General features: G+C 42.9%; 2 protein-coding genes across 2 annotated transcripts in view; one reads left to right on the top strand and one right to left on the bottom strand.

The window, feature by feature from the left end:
• Positions 1-1,636: 1,636 nt before the first annotated feature.
• Positions 1,637-8,128, top strand: LOC106571768 (WD repeat and coiled-coil-containing protein). Its single transcript, XM_014145218.3, has 3 exons — positions 1,637-4,271; positions 4,783-4,903; positions 7,468-8,128. Exons 1-3 carry the CDS (start codon positions 2,340-2,342, stop codon positions 7,671-7,673), a joined length of 2,259 nt encoding a protein of 752 aa, XP_014000693.1. The 5' UTR covers positions 1,637-2,339; the 3' UTR covers positions 7,674-8,128.
• LOC106571769 (sphingosine-1-phosphate transporter MFSD2B) overlaps positions 7,971-21,787 on the bottom strand; it is a 46,514-nt gene continuing 32,697 nt past the window's right edge. The window contains exons 10-15 of the mRNA XM_014145222.3: positions 11,071-11,154; positions 10,705-10,788; positions 10,479-10,588; positions 9,576-9,719; positions 8,963-9,139; positions 7,971-8,760 (exon numbers count right to left, since the gene is read on the bottom strand). Of these exons, the coding sequence (XP_014000697.1) occupies positions 8,709-8,760; positions 8,963-9,139; positions 9,576-9,719; positions 10,479-10,588; positions 10,705-10,788; positions 11,071-11,154 (651 nt within the window). The 3' untranslated portion in view covers positions 7,971-8,708. The remainder of the gene's footprint in view (positions 8,761-8,962; positions 9,140-9,575; positions 9,720-10,478; positions 10,589-10,704; positions 10,789-11,070; positions 11,155-21,787) is intronic.

Below are 21,787 nucleotides of genomic sequence, written 5' to 3'. Positions count from 1 at the left end.
TCCGCTATGCAATCTGGGTGCACCTCAGCCACGCTCAAGGTCCTAAACGATATCATAACCGATAAAAGACTACGGTGCAGCCGTCTTCATCGACCTGGCTAAGGCTTTCGACTCTGTCAATCACTGCATTCTTATCGGCAGACTCAACAGCCTTGGTTTCTCAAATGACTGCCTCGCCTGGTTCACCAACTACTTCTCAGATAGAGTTCAGTGTGTCAAATCGGAGGGCCTGTTGTCCGGGCCTCTGGCAGTCTCTATGGGGGTGCTACAGGGTTCAATTCTCGGGTCGACTATTTTCTCTGTATATGTCAATGATGTCGCTCTTGCTGCTGGTGATTCTCTGATCCACATCTATGCAGACGACACCATTCTGTATACTTCTGGCCCTTCTTTGGACACTGTGGTAACTGACTTGCCTAGTTAAATAAAGGTTAAATAAAATAAATAAAAAATGACATTGCCTACAAGTGTGATCTGGTATTTTTATTGGAAAATCAGTTTTAGCCAGTGGAGGCTGATGGGAGGAGCTATACGAGTACGGGCTCATTGTAACGGCTGGAATGGAATCAACGAAACAGTATCAAACATTTGGAAACCACATGTTTGACTCCGTTCCATGAATTGAATTCCAGCCATTATAACGAGCCTGTCCTCCTATAGCTCCTCCCACCAGCCTCCACTGGTTTTAGCCTATCTTCATACTGTACGGTCTTGCTAAGATTGTATTTACAAGGGTCAAAAACCTCAGCATTGAGATACATAACCTCCTCTCAAATCTCATCCTAGTCTCAGTTTTGGGAGACCTAACATTTACAGTGCCTGTGTGGACTGATCTGTGACTGAACACTGCTGTTGAAAAGAATGCCCCTATGTGGTCAACACATAAAATACACCAGACTTCCCATAAACGTCAAATCCAATTATCAAAGACAGTACTGAAGACAGGCTAAAACTACTCCAATAGCTAACTAACGGTGCTTTCCAAACAACTGGGAACACGGGAAAAAAGAGATAAAGGCATGACGTCATCGGGCCTAGCAATCGTCTCGCCTCGAATTGTGCATGTGCTGGCTGTCAAATCAAAGGCACTCCTTAGATATGAAGTTGTTTTTGACGAAAACGTGTCAGTTTGTCGCTTTCACGAGGTTGGAGTAATAACATGTGTCTTTAGAGTTCAAGAAAATTAACAATAGGAAGAATCTTTCACTTCTCTCATTGACTTTTCAAACCCAAAACCCCGGTCTGGTCTGTTTGGTATCTTTCACAAACGTTCCCAGAAGTCTCGCGATGTTGCGCCTCTGGGTTTAGAAACTCTGTGCCATTATGCTTTTGTATTGCCTCGCTATTCAATTCCGGTTCATGTTAGCAACTTTTACCCCGGGAAAAGTGAAATAAACGTGGCAAATATAATAAAGGATTATGGTTTGACAAGAAAATCGAGGCATGTAATGGCAAGTTTGTGTATAGAATTTCGTGTCGGAAGAATTTATTCGCGATTAAATCAAGCTAGCTAGTTAGTTCAGCTTGTTCCTGCTGGCTTTAGTTGCTAGCTTGGTTATCGAGCTGCATGGGCTTGCTGGCCAGTCAAAAACTTTGACAGCTTACGTTAGCAACATAGCTAGCTAGTCAGGTAGATAATGATTTTCATTTGTTGAGTAGCTAGCTATTGTAGTTGACGGCAGCAAATGTTTGTTGTAATAGTTAGCTCTTGACTGTACCTTCATAGTTCAATTGCATTTGATGTGAACATAGCTAGCTATGACAATGTCATTTTAGCTAGCACAAAGTAATAATTTGAATAACTGTAGTTAAGAGGGATTGCTTGATTGTCTTTCATTGCCAAACGCTTAACATTACTTAAGGTCACAGTTGCCTACCAAATGTGATCAAATCTACTTCTAGTGTTGTGACTCCTTGAATCAGTTGAGTTAGTTGAAATAGCTAGATAGCTAATTAATACAGTTTGAACTCACAAGATACAACACTGATATCATTATTTGTCTTTAATGCCTTTAGGACTGGTGTGTAAAATAACCTACCGGATATGCATGGCTAAGGTCATTCAGACTAATCAGCTCAGCCCTGGCCCTGAGGTGTTACCTCACACAGGATTAGGGATTTTACAGCACCAGAGATGCATGACAGGAGAGGCTTGTCCTATTCTTAGTGTAGGATGGCAGTTAAAGTAGCTGAAACTAGTATTATGCACGTCAACATCCATCTCCTCTGCTCTCATCAATGCTATTGAATGATTGATTTTCTTCAATGTCACTGATCAGTGAGTGATCATCTTTTCTCTCTCGCCGTTTGGATTAGTCCATACTTGTTTGGCTGTCAGTATGGAACTGGGCAAAGCCAAGTTGCTGAGGACCGGTCTGAACACGCTCCACCAAGCCATCCACCCTGTCCACGGGATCGCATGGACGGATGGGAAACAAGTCTGCCTCACCTCCCTTTACTATGCCAACGGTGATGTGAAATTCGGCGACACCAACGTCATTGGTCAGTTTGAGCATGTCTTCGGTCTCTACTGGGGCCCTCTATGCTGTTCCGGCTCTCCTGCTCTTTTGGCAGTCCAACACAAGAAGCATGTCACAGTGTGGCAGCTGCAGCTCAGCGCTCTGGAACAGAACAAGCTGCTGTGCACTCAGACCTGTGAGATGAGCGAACCTTTCCCCCTTCTGTCTGAGGGATGTGTCTGGCATCCCAAGATGGACATCCTTTCTGTCCTTACCAAGAAAGATGCCTCTGTGCTGTTCTGTGTCCGTGTGGACAACCGCAGGGTGAAGGCTGATATTAAAGGCAGTGGACTCATCCACTGTGCCTGCTGGACCAAAGATGGCACCCGGTTGGTTGTGGCCATTGGAAGCGCCCTTTACTCCTACATCTATAACGATGTTCAGAAGAGTCTTTTAGCCTGCTCCTTCTGCCCTATCTTCGACGTGGGTGGGTACATCTGTGCCATCGAGTCGACAGGCGAAGCCCAGGTGGCAGTGGCTACAGAGCTGCCTCTGGATAGAATCTGCGGGCTCAACGCAGGTATAGCCTTCGACGTGCCCTCAGATTCCGAGTCCTCCCTACCAGGACATTCTTCTCTTATGGTGATGTTGGATGAGGATGGCTGTATAGACCCCCGCAGGAGGTCCTTTGACTCGGAGAGGTCCTACCTGTCCTGCTCTCCGTCTGGCGGCCCTATGGACCTCACCCACCTCCTGGCCAAGCACCGGCGCTCCGACCCCAGTCCACTCATACACCTGCGCCGCAAGGACCACCTGACCGGCTCCGGACAGGATTCATCTCACCTTATCCTTGTCACCTACGAACGGAAAGTCACCAGCACCAGTAAGGTCAGTATCCCTGGGATCCTGGTGCCAGACATCTTGGCCTTTGACTCCAGAGGCTCCATGGTGGCGGTGGCCTCCAACACGTGTAGCATGGTGCTGGTCTACTGCATCACGCCCTTCGCTATGCCCAATGTCCAGCAGATCTCCTTACAGAAGAACGAGAGGCCCAAAGGCGTCTGCTTCCTCAGTGACAAGACGTTGCTTCTCATGATCGGCAGACAGAAGTCCAACGAACCTGCCTTCCTCCCCTCCTCCAACACGGAAAAATACATCCTGCACCTCTCCTCCAAGGAGATAGTCTACGACGGAGAAACCCCGGCGTCTCCCTCCTCGAACCGGCAATCCCCCGCTAATTTCTACCCGGGGATTAGGCGCCACTCGGAGCATGTCTTCTCTAAGGAGGAGCAGCAGGAGCGTGTGGCGATCAAGGAGTTGGTGCTTCCAGGAGGAGGTGTAATCCAGTCCCGTTCTCCAGGGAGCAGCAGGAGGAGGCTGGTGGAGGAGGTGAGGAGCCCGGAGCCCAGCTCAGTTGACTTCCCCTACTCTGACCTCTGTCGCCCCTCTGACCAATCCCACTCAAGCGCCTCCTCCATTACGGTCGAGAACTTCGACATGGAACCCGTCAACCGGATGAGAGGGTCAGTGCAATCTGGGGACTTGAGTCGACCCTGCTCCCCATACTACAACCCTGGGGATAAGCCCCACACGGAGCTCCCCACCCTGCCCAAGACCACCCCCCTGGCCCCCAGAGAGAAGGAGAGGAACCTGGAGCAGTTGTCTCAGAACATGGAGAGGATCTCCTCTCGCTTCTCTGAGGTGCAACAGTGTCTGACAGAGATCAGGGACTTCACTCAGAACGGGAAAAGGGGTTTGGGGACTATTTACCCCAATGCCTGTGAACCTCCATACGTTAACATAACATGTCAGGTAGGGGTTATGACTTACAAGATATTACTTCATTTTGGCTAAAAATCTGGAGATTTTCAGAGCCACATTTTTAAAGATAATGCATATTTATTGAAGACCTCACTTATTAAAATAATAGACTGCACCTATGTACAATAAAGTTTCATAAGACACACAAAGGAATGTATATAAATCACGCAAATACATACTGAAGGCCATAGTCAGCGTTCAGCAGATGTCAGATTAATGGTCTATTGTTAGCCTTGCTGGTCTTGTCTAAAGGTGAGGAAGGCGATATACTCCCTGGGCTATAGTCTGTAATCCACCGTTGGCTTACAATAGACAGCATGCTGACAGCACAGTGTGTATGCTATTATGGTGTTCCCAAAAGAAGTGATAAAAGTACCATTTGTGAAATGATGCCACTGTTGCATCCATCAAAAACTGCATTCTTGAGAAGGTCAGAATTGTAGTAACCCCCCCACCTTCTCTCTGCCCCCTCTCTCTATAAATCTCTTCCCTCTCCATGCAGAAGCAGCTGTCTGAAAATGTGTTTATAGATGAGAGAAGACCAGTGTTGCTGTGTGAAGGGAAGCTGTGTCTGAAGGTTCTTCAGGAGCTCTTTAACCTGACTGTAGTAGAGATTATGTATGGTAGGTATCTGGCCATGGGCTTTCCCCATAATAACACATGGTTGTAGATTTGAGATGATTGATTTTCACAGTATGTAAACTCCCATCTGTATTTTTTTGTACTTCACTGTTTCATTTTTGTCTCTATTACTCCAGCATTTTGGATTTGAGATCAAATGTTTCATTTGAGGCAACAGTCCACAATGTCTCCTTTTATTTGGGGGTATTTTCATACATATTTGTTTTACTGTTTAGAAATTAAAGCACTTTGTGTCTAGTCCCCCTATTTGAAGAAGCTTTTGGACAAATTCACATACCGGTATATTGTATTAAAGTAGTGAAGTTTAGTATTTGGTTCCATATTCCTAGCGTGCAATGACTACATCAAGCTTGTGACTCCACAAACTTTTGTTTTGGTTGTGTTTCAGATTATGTTTTGCCCAATAGGAACTAAATGGTGAATATACTTTTTTTCTGAACACTTCTACATTTAATGTGGATGCTACCATAATTATGGACAATACTGAATGAATCCCCTGTTATTGGTAATGGTTAGAAATTAGCATTTATGGAGTGAGGGTATGATCTTTGTTCTTCTGTAACTTTCTCACTCATCATTCATAATTATTCATAATCATGGTAGAATCTTCAAATGGGGGGGTACTAGATACATAAAGTGCTTTCATTTCTAGACTGTAATACAGATATGTATGAAAATACCCTCTAATAAAAGGTGGCATTCTGTACTGTTGCCTCATGAAACATTTGATCTTAAATCCAAAATGCTGGAGTATTGAGCCAATTGCTTCACTGTCCAAATAAATATGGAAAGGAGTGTATATACCCCAGGCTTAATTCTACCAGTTATTTGAGGTTAAAGGTAGAGTCCGCGATATGACGACGACATTCACAGCGGTGTGACTTCCTGCTTACCTGAAATCAACATAATTCAAATCTGCAAATACTGCCGTTATTGCCTCTTTCAATATGGGCATGCCTCAAGAGAAAAGTCGCTATAATGGCACACTGCATATTTGAATTGAATATTGATTTCTGTAAGCTCTGGGGCCAACATTTGCGGTCATTAGACTTGTAGTAGGAAAGCTTAAATGCAACTATCTGCCCTATAGGAACCAAGAGGTAGGGTTGGGCAGTGTTCTCAGAAGTGTGCGTGCATGGTTGTGTGTACGGACACTACTGAGTTCGGACGGGAACAGGAAAAAGGGTTTCACTCAGGTTTCCAGGAATCTATTCATATAAGAATAGGCCTATAACCTATATCCTCAGCCAATAGTCTAGACTGAGGAGCTACTCAAACACTAAGCTTATCTCAACTAACTAATTACAGCTTTGTTTCACTCCACATAAACAGACATACATGAATGCATATGAAACAACAGTATTTGGCGATACACAAAGTGCTTCAGTTAATGGGCGAAGAGGCTAAATATGGGAGTGATTATAGGGTTAGCTTGGAATGAGGTTTAAAACAGAAGCAGCTTACAGCCCCACCACACCTTCCCTTTGTTAGTTCTGCTAATATAGACACTCAGCACGCTCCCTCCAACAGAGTATTTATAACGCCATCTCATTCAGAAGTTTCGCTGTTTGAGTTTTTACAGAAAACTTAAGAGGCGGATGTTGTGGTTACTTTGATTCCAAAACGGCTCTATTAGATAGTACACACTTGCTGAATGAAAAGCGTATTACCGTCTATTTGAAGGGATACATGAATGTAATCTGTAACCAGGTTTCCATCCAACCATTTCATGCAGATAATTACCTGACGCTTAAAAAAAGTCATGACTGGGCTGATGGAAACAAGAAATTACGGTCAATTTCATGAATTTCTATCATTTGTTCCTTCGACGTGGTGGTATGTCGATAAAATGTATTATGTGAGAAATAGCGGTGGATACGCCTTTTTGCACAAATATTGATATAGTAGCCATCATGTCAAAGTAAACTTTGAGTTACGCCGTGAGATCTTGTATGTGGTCTTCCCACTTGGGAAAGCATGTCGTTTCTATTAGGCTTTAGATTAAATAAATTATGATGAACTTCACAGGGCGGTGGAAGTTTAGTGATGAGCTTGATGCTCCTTTCCAATAAATATCGAGGGTCTTATTCTGGTGACATGATGATCGATGCTTGGCTGCCATTTGCCAAATCGAAATAATCTCGCTCTTACCTATAATATTCTCATAATGTAGCCTAGCATACCGGCACTGTATCTGCGAGCTAATGGCTAGAGCTATTAACGCACCGCCGTTTTTCTGACAAAACCATCAGTAGAGTTGAAAATGTGATGGAGAAACAGATTTTTTTATTTTTAAGTACCTTATGTGCACCACATCATCACGCACTGCTTCTTATCCGCAACAAGGCAGTTTGGTGGAAACCCACCACTGGTGGTAAAATGTGCGTATTTTCTTCATGCCGATTTTAGAATATTTGCTTGAAAATCTGTCACCAATTGGTTAAATCATTTAAACCGTCTTAAGCATGGAGAAAATATTAGTTCAATTAAAAACTTCCTAAGCTATCGCATAAACTTAAAACTTACTGTCTCCTGTGTGTTCCAGGTCCGTTGTGGATAGTCCTAGTGGCGGATGCAGAGGGCTTTGTACCCCTGACTTTTAAACCCAAAGATGAGTTGACAGTGAGGAACGGCAAGAGGAAATCTCCCATCAGAAGCACTGGCAGCCCAGACACATGCCCCTCCAGCCCTGTGAAATCTCCCTCAAGCCCAGTTAAATCTTACGCGAACACAGACTTGGACAAGGCCTAGGCCCAAAATAGAGACATCAGCATAGTGGGAGAGAGCACAGAGCATGGGACAAGCATAACATACAGGATATGTCAATGATTTATGCATACATCTCTAAAAACTGGACACACAGACTCAACCCCTCTGCATCTTCTTATGAACAAGCAGTACTGGGTGGCAAATTCACCTTTTTCAGTTGAGGAATTATTTGAGACAAATGTTTGTCACACTTTGGAAAGTAGCACCTTTCAAACAATGTTTACATTTAGTGACTTTTGGATATTATATTGGTATTTTTGTCTTTGTGTTATATGTACATCTGGTTCAAGATGAAGTTTATCAAAAAATATATCAGACCAATGAGGTAGTGTTTTGGGTGGCCTAGGTCAGGAAAGTAGCCACCATATCCCAAAGAGATTTATCCTGTTTGTGTGTTATATGATTGTATAATATTAAAGCACTCAAATGTTTAAAAATTGATAATTTCATTGCTTAACATATTATGACTGATTCTATTATAGTCATGGTTTATCCAGTCTTCCATCTAAATACAAAACAGATGTCATTATAGTACCACCAGGGGGAAGCAGTAGGCAGAGAATAGAGAATCCAACAGCCATTCCTGTTCAATCTCTTGACCCAAAACCCCACATCACAAAATGGAACCTTCCTCAACTGGCAGTAAACCCCCTCTGTTTGAAGTTATACCAAGCCATGGTTCAGTCCATCTACTAACCAACAGCATTTATTAAGCCCATTGGTCATCAAACCATCCTATTCAGATACCATTCTTAAATACCAGCAATGTCTGGCTAAACACAGCAAATAGTGATATACATTCATTGATATAAATTAGATAATCTTGTAGGTATATTTAAGATGGCTATACAGTACACGTTCATGTGAAAATACAGAAACAAACTTAAAATGTTTACAGGAAAACATAACTACCATTATATAATTTCTCAGTGTAATATACACTAATGGACGTCATATTCCAGTCGGAGAACTGGAATCCGCCGCATGTGGAACTTCTCCTGTCTGTCCCATCCCTGGTCATGCATTACTCACATCCTCCAGCGTTCTGGAGCTGATGCTGCCTTGTTTCCTGTAGAAGACAGGTAATAGTCACTTTTAGATTGAAGGAATGTTGGTATTTGACCCATTTCAGGCCGTCGTGTGATCCAAATACTTTGTTTGGTAACATTTCACTTAAGCATGTATCCCCGGCCTTATATTGTCTTATGCATTTACAAGAGCACTGTGAAGTTCTATCAACTTGTGACAACAGAGACGTGTGGGTAACTCACCGTAGCTCCTCCAGACAGAGTTTGTTCCTGAGCCGGACGTCCTCACTGATGGGGTAGAGCAGCAGTATCAGCAGGCCTGTTACGATAAAGGCCACCGGGGCGGCGCCGATGAGCAACTTCAGAGTGTAGGCTACTTGAGCAGGCTGCCTGCACGCCCCTGTGTCATAACCCGCGAACCTGAAGACACAGGTACACACACACACCTGTATCAAACACGGTAAACCTGTAGAGATATATACAGAGATACATACACACACACACACCAGTGTCATAACCTGCAAACCTATAGCGACGTATACCTATATCATACCGATAGTTACACACAGTGGCAGTTTCATAAACAATAATGGACTACAATGGAATGCATTATCTGTGCAAGTCAGACTTGTGTTTGTGTTTCTCTCTATACATCTCACTCCTGTGTTATTAAACTGACTTCGTGTTCTGGCGTCTGTATCACTCCAAAGGAGATCCCAGAAGGATTGTTTACTTGTTTGTGTTTATCCTATGTTTGACTCATTTGAGGTAAAGCATGGTTACTCCTAAGGAAATTCAATTTTCAGTTCTGAATATCTGTAATACTCGTTGTGTTTATGTTGTCTGTCTGTCTCACTCGAGGCAGAGGGTGGACACTCCCAGGGAGATGCCGGCAGCGAACTTGGTGAAGAACACGTAAAAGGAGTAGAAGATGGCCTCAAAGCCTTTACAGTGGGGGTTGGCCAGACGGAAGTCATCCACCACGTCTGGCAGCATCGACCTGAAACAAAACAAACACACACACACACCAACACTACATCAAGACATCAGCCATCAACAACTTATAGGCCGACCTCATCATCATGTTAAACAACCAGCCTCCATGACTCCATCTGTCTGATGAGGAGCAGTCTACTTATAGCGCTAGAGGATAAAATGGCTATAATAATGCTTATATAGCGCAGAGTTAAAAGGATCTGGTGAAATGACTGCTACTAATAACATTAGATGATGAAGCTAGCTGTAGCTGAGCTGCTCTGACCACAGCTGGGGAATCACCAGAAAAACAGACAGAAATACACATCATGGTGACCCCACTGGATATACCCTGTCATTTAGAGAGGGAGGGGAAGGATGGAAGGTGAGAGAAAGGAGGGTGAAGAGCACAGAGGGAGGGCAATGTGCTATAAACAACAGTAAAATACAGAATGAAAGTGGAGACTGTAGCCGCCCCCTGAGGTTTATAGACCCATCTCATTCATCAACATGACATCCTCGCCAGGCGTGACTGTATCATGCCCGGCGGGTGAATGGACAGAAAAACAGGGAGACTGCTGATATTTTTGGCACTGTTATGGCCACTTTAAACTACTGCTGCTATTACTAGGCTACTAATTCTGTGATGGTGGCTATTTTACCACACCAAAGAATATGTTTACTATTGTTACTGTCGCTACAACCACTGGCTAGTGCTAGTGCTATTACAACTACACTATATTTACAGAGGACCTTTGTGCCAGCCCAACTCAATTGATCTCACCATGGTAAGAGGAGTGACGCGGCCACACTGAGTCCTGAAGAGACAGCCACTACGTAGGCTACGACCAGGTTAGGGATGAACACCAGCATCACTGTGAACGGCATGATCCACTGGACAGAAAGAGGAGTTCAAAAAGTTTTGCCGAAAGTAATAACCTGTTTGTCCACAAGGTGGCACACTCTTACGATCAGCGGAATACCAATAGCGCTCCGTCGCAGACACTTACCGTGATGCCACAGAAGGCTGCCGTCTTCTTGCCAAACCTCTCCAAAAACCACTGCCACAGAGGGATGCTCACTACTGCAGATACCTGCGAAGAGAGATATATAATATGCACTCTAGACTATAACACTGTCTTTGGTTATGAGTACACTCAAATGTCATATAAAACCGTGCACAGATGTCAATGGAAGACTTGGATGACATTTCTAGTTCCTCATGTTAGGATTAAGCCTTTCATGAGACAGTGGTCTGTATTATGTAAGGATCTTAACATTGATCTAGGTCTAATCTCTGTTAACCAAGAACCAGAATCGCACAATTACATAGTCCGTCTACGAGAGATTAATCTAGGTCTGAAACTAGAACTCACCAGGATGGTCAGTACAATGTTCTGGAAGTGGTCTCTCAAGTCCACTGCGTACGTACAGAAAAGGACAAAGTTGCTCTGCACCAACTGGAAATCAGATCAGATATCACACACATTCATTCTTCAGAAATTATTCAGCATATTCAGCACTGTCCTATTCTCTCTACCCACTGTGCCAAGTCACTGGAAAAGCTCCTGACTGACGTCTGAAGCAGCAGATTCATCCCAGCTATTGAATAATATATAATCCTTCTTTTCTGTTCAAAAGAGAAAAGCTTTATGAGATACAGCAGTTGAGAGGTTTGAGGTGGAATCTATCAAAGCTGTACTATAAAGCTCAGAGTCCAGTAGGGAACTGTCAGTGCTTTCAGAGAAGGCCTTAGGATTTATAAAATTATTGTTGTAGTTTTAAAATATACATGTATTTTTCATTTCTATTTATTATTTTCAATGATATTGTAATTCTATTATTATTTCCAATTATATTCTGATTTAAAGGGTCAACATTGAAGTGAAAAAAAGATCCAATCAGGATTTTTCTCTGGGGAGACAAATCTAAATAAATGGAGGTCAATGAGAGTGTTGAATTTGGTCCAAGAAAAAATGTAATTGCTAATTTGTTATGTGAGGCTTATTTGATCAATTAAACGTTTAGTAATTGTTAGGTTGTTACGAATGCACTGATATAAGTGGAGCCTGTTATCATAGAGATAGATAGAAGACTCATCATGAATATAACCTGTTTTAACATGGACATTGCCATTGAGGGCTTCCAACATTTTATCATAGTAAACTGGTTGGGGATGCTTATAAGTTGGGAGCAATCCGCCAATGAAGAAGAAGAAGAAGAAAATGTACTACTTTAAAATGGAGATAGCCTCAATGGCGCTGCCCATGATGTCACAGACGCTATAATGGCACAGATACAAAGATGAGTCCTCTATCTATCTCTATGGCCTGTTGTTCACACAGGCATCTGCCCTTTTATTGGCTAGAATGGTTCCACCTGATCTCGTCTCCTCTCGCATGACTTCCAGCTTTGAGGACATGTATTTCCATTGCTAGAGCGGTCAATCAACTGTCTTGTCAAATTTAATAGGCAATCTTTGATGGCGACTGCCATAGAGAGCAATAGTAATGGCGCCTTTTTGTAGACGCTAAGTCCGCCATGGTTCGTTGGACCATGGAAAAATGGATATCGTTTTTGTAGGGTTTTTGAATAAATGCCCCCAATAAATGTATGTGGTAAACACAAGTTTAGGAGATCTTATGCGTTTTGTTCTATGAGATAGTCTTAATCAGCTAACGTCACTTTTTGTGAACTTTGAAGCATTTATGTAATAAAAAAAGCATGAAGCACTTAAAATGCTTCATAATTCATAAGTCATGTTAACTGACTGATATTATCTCATAGAACAAAACGTATAAGATCTCCTAAACCTCAGACATTATTTTCGGCGTTTATCCCAAAACCCTATTCATTCCCCATTCATTTTCCCGGTGGGAATGGCTGCACAAACCAGAGGTAACTCATTTCCGTTTTTTAGGACTACGAGCTGACGACCTCTATTCAACTGTATTAGCGCAGAATTTTGAGTGAAAGTGGAATCAACCAATCACATTTTGACTTGTAATGGGTGGGACTGTTTCTACAAAAACATATGGAAACCTCTGCCTTCTCAAAGGTCGACAGGTCACTGCGCAATAGACAGCAAAAGTAATGGCATTTTTTTGTAGGCACTAACAGAGGCTAACTCCACCATGGCTGGTTGGCCAAAGCCTATAGGGAAATTCATGGGGTTTTTTTCTCAGTATTTTGGGATAAATGTGTCACACCCTGATCTGTTTCACCTGTCCTTGTGCTTGTCTCCGCCCCCTCCAGGTGTCGCCCATCTTCCCCATTATCCCCTGGGTATTTATACCTGTGTTTCCTGTCTGTCTGTGTTAGTTTGTCTTATATGTTCCAAGTCAACCAGTGTGTTTTTCCCCTGTGCGCCTCCCTTTTCGATTCTCTTTTGTTAGTCCTCCCAGTGTTGACCCTTGCCTGTTTTCTGGACTCTGTACCCGCCTGCCTGACCATTCTGCCTGCCCTGACCTTGAGCCTGTCTGACACTCTGTACCTCCTGGACTCTGAACTGGTTTTGACCTTTTGTCTGTCCATGACCATTCTCTTACCTACTACCCCTTTTGGATTATTAATAAATGCCAAAGACTCAAACCATCTGCCTCCCGTGTCTGCATCTGGGTCTCGCCTTGTGCCCTTATAAATGTTGAAAATAAGGTCTGTGGTAAACACAAGCTTAGGAGATCTTAAACATTTTGTTCTATGAGATCATGTTCATCAGCTAACATCACTTTATCAATTTTGAAGCATTTATGTAATCAAAACAAGCACATAAAGGCTTCATAATTCATAAAGTTCATGTTAACTGACTGATATTATTTCACGGAACGAAACGTATAAGATCTGCTCAGTGGCGTGTATTCATGGATGCCAAGGGAAGCCAGACTTCCCCCAATATTTGACCAATACATTTTTTTTTATGATAAAATAATGTCTCTTTCGTCTCTCTGTGTTTTCATAATTGTACGTCTATTCGCAAGTGGCTTAATCTCACAGGAGAAATCATCAGAGCAAGGGAAACAGCGCCTCTCCGTCTCAGTATGTGTAGCATATCTGACGCTAACTGGAACTAAAGAGTATGACATGTTGCCACTATACCATTTGATTGATTGCTGCCAGCAAGCATTTGGCCTTTGGCCTTTTTACAAAAAATAATTAGCCAATCAGCGTTGAGCTGAGCTGAGCTGTTGTTGTCCAAGGGAGGCCAGTTTGGATTTGGATTCACACCAATCAAATCACATACTAAGCAAAACATCATTGTCAGAAAAACGTGTCTGTTTCTGGTCTGTGTTGATGTCCCGCAGTAGCTAGCTTGCTAAATCGGCCCATTTCTAAGTCATGGATGGAGATGGGGATTTGGACCTGTGGTTTTGACTTAATTATCTGTACCAGCCTCCACTCTTCTGGGAAGGCTTTCCACTACATGTTGGAACATTGCTGCGGGGACTTGCTTCCATTCAGCTACAAGAGCATTAGTGAGGTAAGGTACTGATGTTGGATGATTAGGCCTGGCTCACAGTCAGTGTTCCAATTCATCTCAAAGGTGTTCGATGGGGTTGAGGTCAGGGCTCTGTGCAGGCCAGTCAAGTTCTTCTACACCAATCTCAACAAACTATTTCTGTGTGGACCTCGCTTTGTGCACGGGGGAATTGTCATATCTATTTATTTTAATTTTATTTCACAATTTAGCAATTAAACACTGGAGTGATAGATGTGCGGAAGATGAATGTGCAAGTAGAGATACTGGGGTGCAAAGGAGCAAAAAGTAAATAATATGTGGGTGAGGTAGTTAGATGGGCTATGTACAGGTGCAATGATCTGTGAGCTCCTCTGACAGCTGATGATTAAAGTTAGTGAGGAAGACATGAGTCTCCAGCTTCAGTGATTTTTGCAATTCGTTCCAGTCATTGGCAGCAGAGAACTGGAAGGAATAGAGGAATAGGCTTTGGGGGTGACCAGTGAAATATACCTGCTGGAGCACGTGCTACGGGTGGGTGCTGCTATGGTGACCAGTGAGCTGAGATAAGGTGGGGCTTTACCTAGCAAAGACTTATAGATGACCTGGAGCCAGTGGGTTTGACGACAAATATGAAGCGAGGGCCAGCCAACGAGAGCATACAGGTCGCAGTGGAGGGTGGTATATGGGGCTTTGGTGACAAAACGGATGGCACTGTGATAGACTGCATCCAATTTGTTGAGTAGAGTGTTGGAGGCTATTTTGTAAATGACATCGCCGAAGTCAAGGATCGGTAGGATGGTAAGTTTTACGAGGGTATGTTTGGCAGCATGAGTGAAGGATGCTTTGTTGCAAAATAGGAAGCCGATTCTAGATTTAATTTTGGATTGGAGATGCTTAATGTGAGTCTGGAAGGAGAGTTTACAGTCTAACCAGACACCTAGGTATTTGTAGTTGTCCACATATTCTAAGTCCAAACTGTCCAGAGTAGTGATGCTGGATGGGTGGGTAGGTGTGGGCAGCAATCAGTTGAAGAGCATGCATTTAGTTTTACAAGCATTTAAGAGCAGTTGGAGGCCACGGAAGGAGAGTTGTATGGCATTGAAGCTCATCTGGAGGTTTGTTAACACAGTGTCCAAAGAAGGGCCAGAAGTATACAGAATGGTGTCGTCTGCGTAGAGGTGGATCAGAAAATCACCAGCAGCAAGAACGACATCATTGATGTATACAGAGAAAAGAGTCGGCCTGAGAATTGAACCCTGTGGCAGCCCCATAGAGACTGCCAGAGGTCCGGACAACAGGCCCTCCAATTTGACACACTGAACTCTGTCTGAGAAGTAGTTGGTGAACCAGGCGAGGCAGTCATTTGAGAAACCAAGGCTGTTGAGTCTGCCGATAAGATGAAGAATGCATGTCTATGAAAAATGCATGGCTGTGTGCTAGATTTTATACACCTGTCAGCGACAGGTGTGCCTGAAATAGCAAAATCCACAAATTTGAAGGGGTGTTCACATACTTTTGTATATATAGTGTATATTTTCCAACTGGCATGAAACAATTGAAGTTCAGATGTTGCCTAGTAGACTCATGTTAACTAGCTAGCTTAGCTGGTTCATTGTTGCCCATCCGAGGTAAGCATTTTAGCTAGATAGCCTATGAAAACAAAAACGAATAGCGTACTGTATGACAGAGACACAGACTATTTTGCCAACATGAAAGAGGAGGATGGCATTGGCGTTCAGTAGTCACACACACACACACACATACAGAAATCAGTGCGATGGACAGCCACATTATATTTAGCAACATTGATTGGACAAAATCGTTTCTGGTATCTTTAAGTTTGTTATTAGTGTATTAAACTAAGCATATATAGCCTTGTTGATTTGATGATATCTAAATATATAAGTTGCAATGGTGCTGGAAGGTGAGACAGTGCTTCTGTTGTCTTTGTGTTGACTTGTGGTAACTCTGTGGTTCTAAATCAGTAGCTGTTTAGCAAACTGTTGAAAATATTAACTTGTTGCATGTCTTGTAACTATTTGTTACATGAAATATTTGCTTTGTGGACTTCACCGGACAGATATTGCTCTCTGGTTTTGTGATAAAACAAAACAAAGATGAAACAAACTTATGTTCAATTTCATTTTTTTCTGCCACTGTGTGACTATTGTCTTTTGGTTGACACAGCTTTATTGTAAACTCAGCAAAAAAAATAAATGTTTCCCTTTATCAGGACCCTGTCTTTCAAAGAAAATTTGTAAAAATCCAAAAAACTTAAGATCTTCATTGTAAAGGGTTTAAACACTGTTTCCCATGCTTGTTCAATGAACCATAAACAATTAATAAACATGCACCTGTGGAACGGTCGTTAAGACACTAACAGCTTACAGATAGTAGGCAATTAAGGTCACAGTTATGAAAACTTAGGACACTAAAGAGGCCTTTCTACTGACTCTGAAAAACACCAAAAGAAAGATTCCCAGGGTCCCTGCTCACCTGCGTGAACATACCTTAGGCATGCTGCAAGGAGGCATGAGGACTGCAGATGTGGCCGGGGCAATACATTGCAATGTCTGTACTGTGAGATGCCTAAGACAGCGCTACATGGAGACAGGATGGACAGCTGATCGTCCTCGCAGTAGCAGACCACGTGTAACAACTCCTGCACAGGATCGTTACATCTAAACATCACACCTGCGGTACAGGTACCGGATGGCAACAACTGCCCGAGTTACACCAGGAATGCACAATCCCTCCATCAGTGCTCAGACTGTCCACAATAGGCTGAGAGAGGCTTAACTGAGGGCGTGTAGGCCTGTTGTAAGGCAGGTCCTCACCAGACATCACCGGCAACAACGTTGTCTATGGGCACAAACCCACCGTCGCTGGACCAGACAGGACTGGCAAAAAGTGCTCTTCACTGACGAGTCGCGGTTTTGTCTCACCAGGGGTGATGGTTGGATTCGCGTTTATCGTCGAAGGAATGAGCGTTACACCGAGGCCTGTAATCTGGAGCAGGATCGATTTGGAGGTGGAGGGTCCGTCATGGTCTGGGGCGGTGTGTCACAGCATCATCGGACTGAGCTTGTTGTCATTGCAGGCAATCTCAACGCTGTGTGTTACAGGGAAGACATCCTCCTCCCTCATGTGATATTCTTCCTGCAGGCTCATCCTGACATGACCCTCCAGCATGACAATGCCACCAGCCATACTGCTCGTTCTGTGTGTGATTTCCTGCAAGACAGGAATGTCAGTGTTCTGCCATGGCCAGAGAAGAGCCCGGATCACAATTCAATTGAGCAAGTCTGGGACCTGTTGGATCGGAGGGTGAGGGCTAGGGCCATTCCTCCCAGAAATTTCTGGGAGCTTGCAGGTGCCTTGGTGGAAGAGTGGGGTAACATCTCACAGCAAGAACTGGCAAATCTGGTGCAGTCCATGAGGAGGATATGCACTGCAGTACTTAATGCAGCTGGTGGCCACACCAGATACTGACTGTTACTTTTGATTTTGACCCCCTCTTTGTTCAGGGACACATTATTCAATTTCTGTTAGTCACATGTCTGTGGAACTCGTTCATTTTATGTCTCAGTTGTTGAATCTTATGTTCATACAAAAATGTACACATGTTAAGTTTGCTGAAAATAAACGCAGTTGCCAGTGAGTATGAGTTTATATCACGGTGGCATATGAGCGAAAAGGTTATAGAGCAAATAACGCAAATATCACAACATAGGTTGTAATATGGCTTTTTGGTTTGGCTTCCACAGTAATATTACCCACACACCGCTACTGCTCCTAAGCTTGTGTTAACCTCAGACCTTATTTTCAGGGGTATATCCCAAAACCCCATTCATACCCCATTCATTTACCCATAGACTTTGGCCAATGAACCAGAGGTAGAAAATTCAAACTTATTTCTGTTTTTTAGGACTGCAAGCTGGTGATCTCTATAGCGAACAGTAGTTTTCTGACGATTTAGCTAGCTAGCTGTTGTAGGCTAGTGTGCAGAGGCTGCAGCAGGTGTTATCGAAAAGGACGTTGTTGCTAATTTGTTAGCTTCACCCGTTTCAAGATTAACTTTCAACAAGAAGTTACATTTCACATGAACATCATCTGGTGAGTGGAACTATGTTTTTTATAGAATGTTTCTTCTTCATTCAAGTGGTATACAAGTGTTTTATTTATTATGGATCCCCATTAGCTGCTGCCAAAGCAGGAGCTACTCTTCCTTGGGTCCAGCAAAATTAAGGCAGTTAATACAATTTAAAAAACATTACAATACATTCACAGATTTCACAACACACTGTGTGCCCTCAGGCTGACATTTTCTTCTGTTCAAGCCATTCTACTCCACCAGTACCACATATCTACAGTATTAAATCCATGTGTATGTATAGTTTGTATGTTATCCTGGGTGTGTGTATGCATATGTCTGTGTTCCCCGCTGTTCCATAAGGTGTTTTTTTATCTGTTTTTTTAAATCTAATTTTACTGCTTGCGTCAGTTACTTGATGTGGAATGGAGTTTCATGTAGTAATGGCTCTATGCAGTACTGTGTGCCTCCCATAGTCTGTTCTGGACTTGGGGACTGTGAAGAGACCTCTTCTGACATGTCTTGTGGGGTATGCATGGGTGTCCGAGCTGTGTGCCAGTAGTTTAGACAGACAGCTCGGTGCATTCAACATGTCAATACCTCTCATAAATAAAAGTAGTGATGAAGTCAATCTCTCCTCAACTTTGAGCCAGGAGAGATTTACATGCATATTATTAATATTAGCTCTCTGTTTACATCCAAGGGCCAGCCGTGCTGCCCTGTTCTGAGCCAATTGCAATTTTCCTAAGTCCTTTTTTTGTGTCACCTGACCACACGACTGAACAGTAGTCAAGTTGCGACAAAACTAGGGCCTGTAGGACCTGCCTTGTTGATAGTGTTGTTAAGAAGGCAGAGCATCGCTTTATTATAGACAGACTTCTCCCCATCTTAGCTACTACTGCATCAATATGTTTTGACCATGACAGTTTACAATCTAGGGTTACTCCAAGCAGTTTAGTCATCTCAACTTGCTCAATTTCCACATTATTTATTACAAGATTTAGTTGAGGTTTAGGGTTTAGTGAGTGTTTTGTTACAAATACAATGCTTTTAGTTTTAGAAATATTTAGAGCTAACTTATTCCTTGCCACCCACTCTGAAACTAACTGCAGCTCTTTGTTTAGTGATGCAGTAATTTCAGTTACTGTAGTAGCTGACGTGTATAGTGTTGAGTCATCCGCATACATAGACACTCTGGCTTTACTCAAAGTCAGTGGCATGTCGTTAGTAAAAATGTAAAAAGGGGACTAAACAGCTACCATGGGGAATTCCTGATTCTAACTGGATTATATCTGAGAGGCTTCCATTAAAGAACACCCTCTGTGTACTGTTAGGCAAGTAACTCTTTATCCACAAGTGGTATACAGTGGCAAGAAAAAGTATGTGAACCCTTTGAAAATACCTGGATTTCTGCATAAATTGGTCATAAAATGTGATCTGATCTTCATCTAGGTCACAACAATAGACAAACACAGTCTGCTTAAACTAATAACACACAAACAATTATATGTTTTCATGTCTTTATTGAACACACCGTGCAAAAGTTCACAGCGCAGGGTGGACAAATTATGTGAACCCTTGGATTTAATAACTGGTTGACCCTCCTTTGGCAGCAATAACCTCAACCAAACGTTTTCTGTAGTTGCCAATCAGACCTGCACAACGGTTTGGAGAAATTTTGGACCATTCCTCTTTACAAACTGTTTCAGTTCAGCAATATGCTTGGGATGTCTGGTGTGAACCCCTCTCTTGAGGTCATGCCACAGCATCTCAATTGGGTTGAGGTCAGGACTGACTGGGCTACTACAGAAGGCGTATTTTCTTCTGTTCAAGCTATTCTGTTGTTAATTTACTTCTGTGTTTTGGTTCGTTGTGCTGTTGCATCACCAAACTTCTGTTGACCTCCAATTGGTGGACAGATAGCCTTACATTCTCCTGCAAAATGCCTTGATAAACTTGAGGAATTCATTTTTCCGTGGATGATAGCAAGCTGTCCAGGCCCTGAGGCAGCAAAGCAGCCCCAAACCATGATGCTCCCTCCACCATACTTTACAGTCGGGATGAGGTTTTGATGTTGGTGTGCTGTGCCTTTTTTTTCTCCACACATAGTGTTATGTGTTCCTTCCAAACAACTCAACTGTAGTTTCATCTGTCCACAGAATATTTTGCCAGTAGCGTTGTGGAACATCCAGGTGCTCTTTAGCGAACTCTAGGATTCTTCTTAACCTCATTAAGCATTCTGCGCTGTGCTCTTGCAGTCATCTTTGCAGGACGGCCACTCCTTGGGAGAGTTGCAACAGTGCTGACATTTCTCCATTTATAGACAATTTGTCTTACCGTTGACTGACCTTTAGAGATACCTTTGTAACCCTTTCCAGCTTCTGTCACGTCCTGACCAGTATAGGGGTTATTTGTATTTGTAGGTTGGTCAGGACGTGGCAGAGGGTATTTGTTTTATGTGGTTCGGGGGTTATGTGTATTGTAGAGGGGTGTTTTATTTATGTATTACGGGGTTTTGGTGTATGTTCTGGGTTTTGTATTCTAGGTTGGTTTTCTAGTTTGTTTATTTCTGTGTGGTCTGTGTGGCTCCCGATCAGGAACAGCTGTACGTCGTTGTTACTGATTGGGAGTCATATATTAGTTGCGTGTTTTCACCTGGGATTTTGTGGGTAGTTGATTTTGCACTGCTTGTTATTATAGCCTGTAAAACTGTTCCTGTCGTTTCTTTGTTTATCCGTGTTCACATTTTAATAAATAATAATGATGAGCACGCAACCCGCTGCGCCTTGGTCCTCTCTACATAACGACAGCCGTGACAGCTTCATGCAAGGCAACAATTCTTAATCTTAGGTCTTTTGAGACCTCTTTTGTTTGAGGCATGGTTCACATCAGGCAATGCTTCTTGTGAATAGAAAACTCAAATTTTGTGAGTGTTTTTTATGGGGCAGAACAGCTCAAACCAAAATCTTCAATCTCGTCTCATTGATTCGACTCCAGGTTAGTTGACTCCTGACTCCAATTAGCTTTTTGTCACGTATACTCCCTCTCCGGCCTCTAGGTCATCAGGCTGCTGATTATCCCGCACACCTGTCACCATCGTCAAGCGCACCAGCGCCTCATGACAATCACCTGGACTCCTTCACCTCCTTGATTATCTTCCCTATATCTGTCACTCCCCTTGGTTCTTTCCTCAGGTGTTATTGACTCTGTTTTCATGTCGGTGCGTTGTTTGTTTCGTGTTCATTGTTTTCTTTATTTATTAAAACACTCACTCCCTGTTCTTGCTTCCCGACTCTCAGCGCACTTGTTACACTTTTGGAGAAGTCATTAGCCTAGGGGTTCACATACTTTTTCCAACCTACACTGTGAATGTTTCATTGATGTATTCAATATAGACAAGAAAAATACAATAATTTGCGTGTTATTAGTTTAAGCCGACTGTTTGCCTATTGTTGTGACTTAGATGAAGATCAGAACATTTTATGTCAAATTTATGCAGAAATCCAGGTAATTCCAAAGGGTTCACATTTTCTTGCCACTGTAC

Source organism: Salmo salar, chromosome 15 (assembly GCF_965601325.2).
Source record: "Salmo salar chromosome 15, fSalSal1, whole genome shotgun sequence".
Lineage (NCBI taxonomy): Eukaryota > Metazoa > Chordata > Actinopteri > Salmoniformes > Salmonidae > Salmo > Salmo salar.
The sequence above is the reverse complement of the archived record's forward strand: the minus strand, read 5'-3'. Positions and strand labels throughout refer to the sequence as shown.

Coding starts and splice junctions, on each gene's coding strand:
- LOC106571768 (XM_014145218.3), top strand. CDS start 2,340: ATGGAACTGGGCAAAGCCAAGTTGCTGAGGACCGGTCTGAACACGCTC. Junction 4,272..4,782: donor ACGTTAACATAACATGTCAG/GTAGGGGTTATG, acceptor CTCTCCATGCAG/AAGCAGCTGTCTGAAAATGT. Junction 4,904..7,467: donor TGTAGTAGAGATTATGTATG/GTAGGTATCTGG, acceptor TGTGTGTTCCAG/GTCCGTTGTGGATAGTCCTA.